This window comes from Marmota marmota, unplaced genomic scaffold (assembly GCF_001458135.2).
Source record: "Marmota marmota marmota unplaced genomic scaffold, marMar, whole genome shotgun sequence".
In the NCBI taxonomy this organism is placed as follows: domain Eukaryota; kingdom Metazoa; phylum Chordata; class Mammalia; order Rodentia; family Sciuridae; genus Marmota; species Marmota marmota.
Window position 1 is genome coordinate 44,110,774 of NW_026000229.1, and position 13,067 is coordinate 44,123,840.

Consider the following 13,067-nt stretch of genomic DNA (forward strand, 5'->3'; position numbering starts at 1 on the left):
CATTATTTGACAGCTTCCTAGCTACGTGATCCAATGCCAATCACTTTTCTCAAGATCAGAACCTGTGTACAGTTCTTATTGCATAATATTTTTAGGATGAAAATAAACCTCTTTATTTACTGGGCGTAATATTTTTAGGATGAAAATAAACATCTTTATTTACTGGGCAGAGAGCTTTACATACGTTTTATATATTGTTTTTCTCAGTTTATCCTCACAGTGACCCCATAAGGTAGAAAATATTGTCTCATCTTACAGATGTACAAACTGAGACATAAAGATACCTAAGAAATTCACGCACTAGGAAGAACCGTGATCTGCTCACAAGTTTATAGTCTTGTCAGTACTGCTTGCTGCTTCCTGTCACAATTGCTGACAGTCTAGATCAGTTCCACACACAATAGATGTTAACCTTAAGAACTCAAGGCTTCCCTTCATTATATTAGTATTGATGCTTTCCCCAAAAGCATCCATGGCTGGTACCTGTGGAGGTTGGTTCTACCTGCAATCTCAGGTTTTGGCCCAAAGTAAGAGTCCACCTCTCCTGTCCATTGACCAAAGCATGTCTTTTCTGTATCTTATGCAAAACTAGAGTTGGAGACATTGTGTCCCTTATTGGAATCCCTCATGTAAACATTGTGCCATGTTCTTCTTACATTAAGGAACCATGACACACATTCTTCCTTAAATCCAGTATGAAGGGAAAGTTGGTCTCTACAAGACAAGCCTATATACTCTGTGCTCTTTTGTATTCAGAACCATGTAGCCCACCCTATTTTCCTTCTTCCCTTGGTTTTTAGCCTTAAAACCTAACTGCCTGATGTCAATGATGGCAGCTCATATCCTTGTGGCATGCTTATTGTAGTTGAATGGTTTACAGTTAGTATGGGATTTTTGTTATTTTTTGTGCTGTTTTACATCCAGTTTAAGCATTTTAAAACTTTCAGGAATGTCATAAACTTGTAGGAACATTTATTTATCCTGGTTCTTTTGGGGGAAAGAATGAGAAAGTCTGATTATTCTGCGTGTCCAGGGGAACACTGTGATTCAGAAGAAAACAAATGCAAAATGGCAGGGTATTGGGTAAAGGGAAAATCTTGCTCTCTCATCCTTGGTCTCTGTGGAAGCTATACCTTCCCTTCTTGGTTCTCATAGTCTCTTGTGGAATCACCGAGCCTGTGACTGTACAGAAGAAACCATTTGCCTTTTTAATTAGCTGTCATAAGGTTCTCAGAAAGCTCTCTGGGGCTAGGCGCTGTGGTGCACACCTATAATCCCAGCAACTTGGGAGGCTGAGGCAGGAGGATCACAAGCTCAAAGCCAACATCAGCAACTTAACGAGGACCTAAACAACTTAGCAAGATTTTGTCTCAAAATAATGATTAAAAAAAAAAAAGGTGGGGGATGTGACTCGGTGGTTGAGTGCCCCTGGGTACAATCCCCAGAACAAAAAATCAATAAAAATCTATCTGGGGAAGTGATTTGGGATATGCCCACCACATCAGCAGCCCCTGGTAGGATTGTTTGTGAGGGAATGAATGGTTTTGACTAGTGAAATCATTTCTACCCTGCCTGTCGATTGCTACTCAGATCCTGCCACCTCATCACCCTAACTTAGTGATCTCTGGAACCACACAACATCTGAGAAGGACTCTGCATGGAGCTGGGTTAGGGAAATATGGGGCACTCCTAGACCCTTGGATGAAACAAATTGGACCCTGTCTCAAAAAGAAGCTAATCTTTCTCAAAGGAAGAAAATTTACTTAGTCTTTTCCAGACTTTACAACACTGCATAGGGTACTTCCTCAATCCCGGTATCCATTTGTAGACATCTGAGGAATGACTACATCAGTGAGCAGGCAGAGAACCCAGCAGTGATGTGTCAATTAAGTGCTGCTGTCTGTGCATTTAAGGACTGAACATCCTGATTGTTTATCATTCCTAAAATATACAATTGTCCCCCTCCACCTTCTATTCTGTCACCTCTGAAGTCAAGCAAACCAGGTGTTCTGGGCCCATGTTCATCATCATCCTCAGTGGCTCTGAATGAGGAAGAGGAAAGAGGGCTGTTAACTGAGCTTCTCACTGTAGCTCTGAACATTACACACACTTGGTAATATAGTGTCATAAAGGTATATTCTATATCCCTTAGATTCTAGTATCTGATGAGTTATGAGGAAACCAGTGTCTACAAGATTTATGCTTTTCATTGTCACTAAAAAACAAAGTTTCCTTGAGCCCGGGCATCATTCTGACTTCCCCAGCCAGCACTGAAACCTATATCTTGCAGAAGGCACAGCAGGTAAATATGTCAGCACATGCTCCTGCTGAAGAAATAAGGCTTCTGTTAATGACTCCCACCAGCACAGCAGTGAATTCCAGACTCTCTGATGAAAGGGTAATTGTCTGATGAAGAAATGGAATGGAAATGGCACTGCAACTTGCTGTAGGAAGGAAAGGAAGGTGATTAGGGAGAGAGTTTGGAAACTGGTCGTGATGATTTTTCTTCTTTTCCTCAAGATTTAAATGCCCAGGCCCATTAACTTTAAAGATGTCTCTATACATAAATTAAGCCACTGCCTTGAACTGGTCTTTAACATACTTATTAAAGTACAACAGATGTTGCAGTAGTTGGAAAGAATTGCAGTTCTTCTAATGCTTTGTCAATGGAAAGAGTTCAAGAAAAACTGACTTTGGGTTAGGCCTGGGTTCGAATCCTAACTTTGCCACATACTGATTTTTTTTAACACTAAGCAAATTACTTCTCAGAGACCCAGTTTCTTCAGATAAGGTGAAGATGGAGCTTGACAGGGTGGTATGCACCTGTAATCCCAGCTGTTTAGGAAGCTGAGGTGGATCACCTGAACCTAGGAGTTCAAGACTAGCCTGGGCAATACAATGAGACCTTAGCTTAAGAAGAAGGAAAAAAAAAAAAAAAACAGTGAAGATAACATGGCTTTATAAAATTTCAGTGAGATAAGGATATGAAGTCTCTGACATGTAGTAGATACCCAATGAATACAGTTTCCCTCCCTCATCTCTGTAAAGTCCACTGGAGTTGTAAAGACCAACTCCAGAGTCCCAGTTACTTCAAGACCAGTTCAGAACCCGAGGCCCATGCTGAATTGGAGAAGTTCAGAGTGGAATCCTGGGAGCATGCATGAGCTTTTTTCCTATACAGGGAAGAGCAGCCATGGAAGCCTCTGAAGTCACTTTCAGACATCTTCTGGGGAAACAACCCCTCCTTGACCACTTCCCAAAGCCTATGGAATCCTGGGCCAGCACAGCCCTGTGATCTCCTTGTGGAGGAATGACTGTTTTGTGATAGCATCACTTTTCTCTCCTGAGAATAGCCTCCATGTGGCCTTGGAAAGAACAGTTGGAAGTGAATTCAGCTCAGAGCAGCCTACAGTATGCTACTGTTAACCTGCTAAGGAAGGCATACCTGTCCTGCCCTGTTAACCTCCCTTTTCCCCTGCAGAATTGTAGTGAGCAGAGGAATTCATCTTACCAAGAGTTAACTGATTTAGAAGTAAATGGATGGAGTAAAGCTGTGTTTCCTGATTAGTTAAATTTTCTTGATGAGTCAGTAGTCTTATCTCTGAAGTCAGATTTGCACAAGGGAATCATGTTACCTATCTCTCTACCAAGATGAGCCCCAGGCTGTTGGTTTGTCAATGAAAATATAGCTCGGTATAACTCAGACCTTTCCTACCCCAGTGCTGTGTGGAGATCTGAGGAATGTCTCTAGAATGGCAGCTTTTTTTTTCCTTTGGCTCCTTTCTCATTCTAAATGCCTAAATATTTGTGTTTATGTTACAAGGCCAAATCTGCAATACCTGGAGCTATGGAAATGCTGAGTACCACAGTTTCCAGTTATCTACAGAAGGGATTAAATCATGTAGTCCCTATATCCTTGGGTTAATTTGATGATGGGCAGCATATGATTAAGTGGGCTTTGCCTTTATCTTAAAAGGTGCATTAGTCAAATACCTGAGATAATGAACTCAGAGGCTTGTTTTGGTTCAGTCTTGGAGGTTTCCGTATATGATCAGATGGCCCTGTTGCTTAGCACCTGTGGATAAACATATATCATGGCAGGAGCACATGGAGGAATAAAACTGGTCACCTCACCACCAGGAAACAAAAGAAAAGGGAAGACCAGGGCTCCACAATCTCCCCAATAACATGTCCCCACAAACCTCCTACTATGTATTAATAAGCTTTTTGTTGCTGGGCAAAATACCTGAGGAAAACCACTTAAAGGAGGAAAGGTTTATTTTGGCTCATGGTTTCACAGGTTTTCATCCAAGGTCAGTTGGCTCTATTGCTTTGAGCCTGAGGTGAGGCAGAAGGGCATGGCAGAGGAAGCTTCTCAGCTCATGGCAGTGGGCTCAAGGGCCCACCCCACCTAACTAGATTCTATCTCTTACAGTTTCCACCACTTTCCACAAATGTCAACAAATTATTAATCTGATTATGGATTAATTCACTGAGGTCAAAAGCCCTCATAATCCAATCATTTTCCAAAATCCCTACCCCTAGACATTATTGTATTGGGACCAAGCCTTCACATGAGCCTTTGAGGGGGTATTCCTGATCCAAACCAGAACAATCTCAAAGGTTTCACCACCTCCCACGAGCACAACACTGGGGACCAAACCTTTAACACACAGACTTCTAGGGAACATTTAAGATCCAGATGATAGCACTGGGTTTCATTTAACCTTTCCAAGCTCCTGGGCCCTTCTCATGGGCCTGAGCCTTTAAATCAGGGCACGTTTCTTCTTCAGATTGGCAAGACTCTCTGGGCTTTCAGTGGATGTTCTCTAGGATTATTCAGAGTTCTTAATACGCAAACAAGCAGTTGAGGCTGCTCTTAAAAAAAACTCTGAAACCCGTTTGCTTTTTCTTGTATAACATCACATTTCTGCTGGTTCTAAAAGCATCAAGTATATTAAGTACATTTGGAAGTGTGAGTTTTCTACCATTATGTTTTTATAAAGGAAGTAGATTTTAAGTCAACTTTTAGACTAAGCCCTCAATACTACAATTTTCATATTGTTATTTTCCCAATTATTATAAAAAGTATAGTCATACAATGTTCTGGTAAGTTTTTCTATTGTTATCCTAGTAATTAAGATTTCTGTGGTTAATAAACACAATAGCCTTTGTCCTAGGTAACAACATGGCAGGCACTCTTCTTATCATTCTGTAAGGAGCAATTGATTAGAAACTCCAGCAGTTCTCTGGAGTGACATTATTATTTCCAGTGGATAGACAAGGAAACTAGAATTCACAAAATCAAGTTGATTTTCCAAAGTTACATCATTGGTGACAGCTTGGACTCGAACCCAAGCAGTCTGGTTCTGGAAGCTTCACTTAGTAACGACACAATTCTGCCTTATGAGTGGTATATAGGACATCAGTCATTCAATTTTATTTTTGATTAAATCTATTCATTTTATCAAAACCATAGGAATAACAATAATCTCTAAAACAACTGCCTTACAGGTTCTTTCTCTGCATCTTTGTGCCTAGCAGATGGGGAAACTGAGCCTCTCATAAAATCACAGGCCCAGGTTCAGGTAGCAGGTATAGAGTTGGGATTTAATGCAACAACCCTATTTGGCTCAAAGGGTCCTCCTACCCAATGCTGCCTCATTACAGAGTACTTTGAAGGAACTGCATCTTATTCATTCATTCATTTGCTTGCTTATTTAGATACTTGGAATGTAACCCAGGGGTGCTTTAACAATAAGCCACATCCACAGTCCTTTTTTATTTTTCATTTTGAGACAGAGTCTTGCTGAGTTGCTTAGGGCTTCACTAAGTTGCTGATACTGACCTTGAACTTGCTATCCTCCTGCCTTAGCCTTCCAAGTTGCTGGGATTATAAATGTGTGCAATCATGCCCCGCACTGCATTTTATATAAATGTGGGGTTCATTATCCTTCCAAATCATTTGGAGTCTTGAACCCTCTCACAAGGGTGGAGATTTTATTCTGGATGGGGGCAGAATCCTAGAACAGAGTGTGCAAAAACAATCCTACATTTGCCTCATTTCCCAGTTTCACACTCTTCATACTACTTAAAATTTAAAAAATGAGATACAGTTCATCTGATGACCTTTCACAACATAAATATTATATAAAATGGGCTCTTTTATTCAAATAGGTTTGCCTTTGTATTGCTCTTAGCACTTGCAGAGTATATATTTTATATCCAGTAATTATCAAGAGTCTCCCTTTAATTTCTTGTTAAGTTTAGTCCTAACTCTGTATTCTCTGCAATTGGTACCTTAAAAGTAGTCTATCTGTGACTTCAGTTAGCCAATAAGTGATCTGAGCAAATGTTCCAAGGAAACTTCTACTTGGAGCACAGCCTCTTAGAACAAGGGAGGTAAGAGGCAACATCCTTCACCATCCTTCCTCTGGAAGGCACCTGGCAGCTATGGCTTGTGAAAGGCTAAATAAAGCACAGAATTCAGCTTCCAATGGCATCAAAGCACTGCTGGTAGATGAAGGGCATCCTTCAAGAAAATAGGGATATTTATCTTCCAGGGATGAGGCTCAGAAACTAACAGAGAACTCTGAAAGGATAGGGAAAAACAACAAGGGGGTTGTTAATCCACACTGGAAGTTTTGTCCTGGTTTGTATGGTTCTCAGAAAGGTATAATTGGTATTTTTTATCCATTAAGAATCTAGATTCTGTCAAGGGTATTTGTCCAAGGTAGCATCTCAGTTATTCCCTGGTGTTTCCCAAATCACAGATCTGTTAGGATTTGTTCAAAGGACTATAGTGATATTTTCTAGAAGTTAAATTAACGGAAAGAACATTTTATGTAGTAAGATTGTTTTTTAGTGGGAAAATAAGAACTCCTAGGAGCAAGACAAACATAGTAAGTTTTGCTGAATTTTAATATCATACTTAAAAAAAATTTCGCTATAAGTGAACACAATATTTCTATTTTATGTGGTGCTTAGGATTGAACCCAGTGTCTCACACATGCAGGCAAGCGCCCTACCTCTGAACCACAACCCCAGTTTCATACATTGTTTTTGAAATAGACTTCAATAGAAGGAAGAAAAGATTCTGGGACTCAGCATGTCTATATTCCATACAGTGAGCTAGGAGGATTTGATTTCCTCAAATGGAGAAATTGGAAAGATGTTAAACCCTGAGTTTTGGTTAGTTTTGTTTTAAAATAATGTTTACCACAGGTTCCACTATAAGAAACTTGTTCCTCATTCTCAGTAGCCAAGTAAGGTATTGAGGTTACAAGGGCAGAGTGTAAGGCCATTGCTAGACTGACTGGCCAATATGCAATGAGTGCGTTATGTCCTGTGGCTCTCCTGCTGGGCAGCTTTATTGCTGCACCCCATCTCCCTCTCCATCCCTAATCAACACATTCCAACCTTAGCAAACCAGCCATTCTGCAAATACAGTATATATTCCTTTTCCTCTTTTCTTTCCCATTTATCTAGTGCACCTTTCTTTCGATCTCCAAGTGTGTATCTGCCCCATGCTGCCAGGCAGATCTAGCAGCTTCTTCTACCTGGGGAACACAGAGTAGTAGAAAAAACAAGATATGAAATCTATCATATCTCAGTTTGGATAAAAGATGTGTGTGAGTGCATATGTATTAGAAACATTTTACAGAGTTGTATTTTTTCCCTTTTGTATACTTTTCTATATAAATGACAAACTTTAATGAGCATTATTACTTTCATAATCAAGAAACAAGGTATCTTTTTCTCTCTTGCCTGAAACCCTGTTTTGATACTTGACTTCTGCCGCACTATTGCTATCTTCCCTGTAGGAATGGTAAGCCTGGTAGGAGAATGGATGGGAGGATTATGATAACTTACTCTTAGAATTTCCGGAATAGGATGATGTGAGATACAAGAGCAGAGAGATGATCTTCTCACCACTTTAGGTCATCACTGCTTCAGGAAGTGATAAATCATCTCATGAAAGATATGAAAAAAAATTAATCACTACTGCAGAATATAATTGACAATGTGTGTCCTGTTTATCTAAGATAATAAAGTTCTTTTAAGAAAAAAATCAAGCTATGCTGCAGTTTCCTGGGTATATGACCTTGCAGTTCTTCTCTTGGCTGCCTTCTGTATCCATGTGGCTATTTCTTTTTGAGGAAGTAGAAGAAAGCAAGGTCTCTGGGCACTCAGGAATAAACAGACTCACACACTCCTATCTCTGAGGAGCTACTACACCCAGTAAAAGCCGCTGTCCATTACTTCCAACACGGGAGTTGGAGTAAGCATCAAGCAGGCAGAGCTCATGTTAGTTCTCATTCTTAGCAGCCGAAGGGCTTCCCCTTAGACTTGTCTCAGGCATGTGTCTGTCTGTAGGCCAAATTAGAAGATCATTTCTCATTGCTCATCTCACACAGGGAAAACAAAGTTGCATCTCCAATACAGTAGCATCTCCAGACCTATGTGCTCATCACACATCCCCACTTCCCAGTGGTGGCCTCTAAGCTTCTTCACCAGCCTGATAAGTGCCTCCAAAGTTCTGCAGCTTTCTTCCTGTTCTTTGCTCACTAGGCCGGATACCCAGAGCCGTGGCTTCCATCAACCAGCATCTGCTGAAGTCAGATGATGTGGTGAGCTGCTGCCTTGACCTTGGAGTGCCCAGTATCTCTTTCCGCATCAATGGGCAGCCTGTGCAGGGGATGTTTGAGAACTTCAACACGGACGGGCTCTTCTTCCCTGTGATGAGCTTTTCAGCAGGTGTTAAGTAAGTTCTGACTGTGGTTTCTTGGAAAGTAGCCACAATCCCACTTTCCCATCACCCTCAGGAACTAAGGAAGGAGCCAGCAATCTCCTTCAGGACTTCATTCCCACAAGCCAAATTACCCCAAGAAATTGGTGATGCTGGGAAGAGGCAACCAGTCATTCCTTTTATACCCTTGTTGAACACATTCCCATTGCAGGGCTTATATTATATACTGAGATAATCCTATGTTATTAATTATTCCATACTCATCATGAAAACTTTGACAGACACAATTATAAGTCATACAGTAAAAATCACCTGTGACTCCTATGCTTAGCTACAATCTCCTAACATTTTAGTGTATTTTCTTCAAGTGTTTTTTTTTTTAATCTACAAACATGTATACCTTTCAAATTGCAATCACATGGAGTATAAAGTTTTATGTCTTGTCATTCAATAATATGTAATGATCCTTTTCCTAAGTCATTGGGTATCCTCAAGATGATTTTTATGGCCACATAATATCTCTTTATTTAGCTGTCCCATAATATAGCTATTGCATTTATTATACTTTGATGCCAATTCTATTGGTATTGTTATAAACGAAATTACTATGAACATCTTTGCACGTAACTCATTTTTTTGTGTTTCTATTTTGTTCCTCCTAGAAGGTCAAAAAAAGTATGAACTTTATAAAGTTCAAAATTAAAATTATATGGCCAAATTGATTTTTAGGAAATTTGCATGAACACAAATATCAACAAATTCAAAATTCAGAAAAGTTCTAAAAAGCACAAATTTATTTATAAATTCATCTTGCAGCAAATCTAACCTAAACTCACTTATGGCAAAACTATTAACATCAATAAAGCTCTTTTCAGTCTTTCATTTCTCCTACTACTTGTGAATATGTTAAACTGTGGAAATATTAGTGCCCTTCACCTGACTGGAAGCTCTGGATAATATATGCCTATGCTACGTGCACTTTCTTTCTTTTTAAAACACTTTGAAGAATTCTAAGTCTGAAACACATCTCCAAAGCTTTCAGATAGAGTTTGGGCCCACAGTGTCATTTAAAGCAAAATTCAGAAATGCCCAACTGATTGAATCCTCATTAACCTTTACTATTACTGGTTATTTTTAATCTTCCCAATTTGAGAACAATTGTATTTTAGAGCTTGAATTTTCTATTTCTGTAATTACTAGCATAGAAAAGCATTGTTAAGGTTTATTGTTCTAATGTACTTTTTCAACCCAGTATTTTAGGTAAATTTGTATTGGTGGCCTTTCTGACACTTATTTTTGGACAATTCTTCATGTACTAAGACTGTTAAACTATCTTCTATTGGCTTTAGATATTCCAATTTGTGATTACATTTTTATATTTAGTTTTTCTTTTTACTCTTCACAATAGTAATGTAAACCAGAGGAATGGCAATAACCCGTAACTGTGCCACCCAAAGATGATAAAATTACCCTTTTATATACACATTTAAATATTTAACATTAAATTGGGCTTGTACTACACATGCTGTTTTTCTATATCCTCTCACTGGGTATGAATTCTCTGCCCTGTCCCACTCTCCTTGTACCAGTTGGATGCCATTTTAATTATTTTAGCTTTATTATACATTTGAATGTCTGTAAGGCAAGACTCCACAGTAACCCTTCTTTCCCAAAATTGTCATTCTCCTTTCCTGTATTTTAAAGAGATCATAGTTGATTGAGTGGGAGACTGGGATCAACACTCAGAATTGTACTAGTGTCTTGGGAGTCACTGGACAGGGCCATGGAAGAAGGAGAGTTGTAGAGAAAAGAGCTTAGAGCTGGGACCACAAAGGAACCTCCCAGAGCTCCAGGTGTCCAAGTGATGGAATTTTCAACTCATGTGGATTGGTAAACCAAGACATGTTTGCATATTTTCCAAGCGGATGAAAATTTGGCTCTGTTTCATTAAATAAATGATCTAGGGATGAAGAATTATCTTTTGGAGATGGTATTCAACCTCCAGAATTTGAGACAGGTATATATATATATATATGTTTGTGTATATGCATGTGCATATATACAAACATATATTTGTATTTATATTTGGCCACATCCTACTCACTGGTTTTAACGTATTTTCAAAGATAGTACACCTACTACCCAAGTATGTCACCTGAGAAAATTACTTAAGTGAATTCAGAACTTTGGAGAATGAGTCTTGGTCTTTACTGCTGACTAGTGGACTTAACATACTCATGAAAATGGGTATATTTTGAAATCAAGTGTTAATATTGTTTGAGATTATTGTAACAAATGGTATAGCACTGTAGTAAGGCTTTACTAGGGCTGACATAGCTCCAAGCCCGGGAATCTTAAATCAGCCCAAGTCATTATGTCCTAAAGAGTTGCCGTTCTTGGTCTGTGTTCTCTGCTGAGAATATTTCTTCCCAATTCTCTTTTTTTAAATGTGACTGCACATAATGATATCCTCTTGGACATACATAGGAGCATGTTGAAAGCAAGGAGTGCTATTGAAAGTCAGGGACACACAGCTCACTAACACAGAAAATGGATTGGAGCAGAGACCTGTGGCAGTCAGGAGGAACCCAATGTAAGCCCCCTTGTGCATCTGCCCACTCCGTTCCCCAGGAATAGAGAGACTAAGTAGAAGTCTAACAGCATAGCAGCATCACGGTCCACACCCTTGACCTGTGTCTTCTCTGGAGAAACAAAATTACCCTGAGCCATTGGTGCCCAGGACCACTTTTCTTGGGTAGTTGATAACCTGTCACCCATCATTAGCATCCTTTCTGTTTTTGTTTGTTTTGGCCTCATTCTACTCACTGGTTTTTACGTATTTTCAAAGATAGTACACCTACTACCCAAGTATGTCACCTGAGAAAATTACTTAAGTGAATTCAGAACTTTGGAGAATGAGTCTTGGTCTTTACTGCTGGCTAGTGGACTTTCCTGTACATTTTGTGTGTAAAGAACAGTATATCTGCTCTTGCAGGTTACATAATAATTCTTAATGGTTGGCTCATCCTTCTAGTCCCCTTATAACAGTGAGAAGGGATGGCTTTGCATCTGTAATTCTTAGGGGGGTGTAGGGCTTTTTTGAAACCTTACCTTGACAAAGAATTGTACTTAGTAGGTAAAGGTATAGATGACATTTCTAGTATCTTATGTCTAGGTCAGGAGGCAATGCAGTCTTCTGACTGTCCAGATACCACAGAGGCAAAGTTCTAAGATAAGAAAAATGACAAAGTCCAACCATGTTTGAGGCATAAATTCTGAGATCATCTAAGAAACTGAGGAGTCCAGATACGTTGACTTGGGTCTGGGCAACCTGAATATGTGGCATACTTTTCAAGTCTCCTGTCCCTGAGGAAACCATCAACTCTGACACATTCCTGTCTCTAGGTTTCACAACATGATGTGGCTCAAAGAGAGGTGGAATCACAATGCCTAGGTAGTAGGGAAATTCATGTGACTGAAATACATCCAGTCCACCCTTGATGTCCTTGGTCAGGTCAGTGCTGGTCCTGTGTTGACAGTAACCAGCTGCTTTATTTTTACTTGTGAGCAATTGGGATCAATAAACCCATACTTATTCTTACATCAACTGGTTAAGTATAATTCAGTGCTGAAACCCAGAAGCTCTTTGTACTACTTCAGTTCAGTTACCCAAAAACTAGAAACAGAAACCAGGATGTTAATTGCAAGTTAATTTAAAAAATCTTACTGAAAAGCAATGTGTTTAATGATAAGATTTTTAAAAATTGCTTTCCCCAATACTGTAGGACACTTGTCGGCTTTATAGCATCTCTACCAGGGAGATGCAAGGTTTTATTCCAATCTAGAGATTGAATCTTGTTCACCTATCATACAGGCATTCAGAGTTATTTCTCATATTTGTTTTTAAATTCTGAATGTCTTCTAAATTAGATTTATCTTTCATAGTTCCATTTCCTTCTATGTAATGATCATTAATGAGGTCATAATCTTGAATTTTTTATAATTATTTTTATCATTACAAACTATGCTGTTAATAATACCTGATTAGGATGTCCCTGCCAGCAGCCATCAAAGAGCAAAGCCACACAAAGAGCAAAAATCGTTTTCAATTAGATTTACCTACAGTGAAGTCAAAGGCAGCATGAGTAATTACTGACAAAAGTCCACAAATCGATATGTGCTCTCCTTCCTAACTGTTATGAATGTGCCTCTAGTTTTCTTCTCAACGTGGTTCATTTGTGGGCAGTAGTGAAATAGGCCTTCAGTATAACCACCATATTCCACATAGAACAGAATTTGAGAAGAGCCATATGTACCT

The 13,067-nt window shown here is 39.3% G+C and overlaps 1 protein-coding gene across 1 annotated transcript in view; it reads left to right on the forward strand.

Annotated features, from left to right (window-relative positions):
* Positions 1–13,067, forward strand: part of Ryr3 (ryanodine receptor 3) — a 356,005-nt gene that overhangs the window by 125,903 nt on the left and 217,035 nt on the right. The window contains exon 19 of the mRNA XM_015480130.2: positions 8,572–8,764. Within this exon, the coding sequence (XP_015335616.2) occupies positions 8,572–8,764 (193 nt within the window). The remainder of the gene's footprint in view (positions 1–8,571; positions 8,765–13,067) is intronic.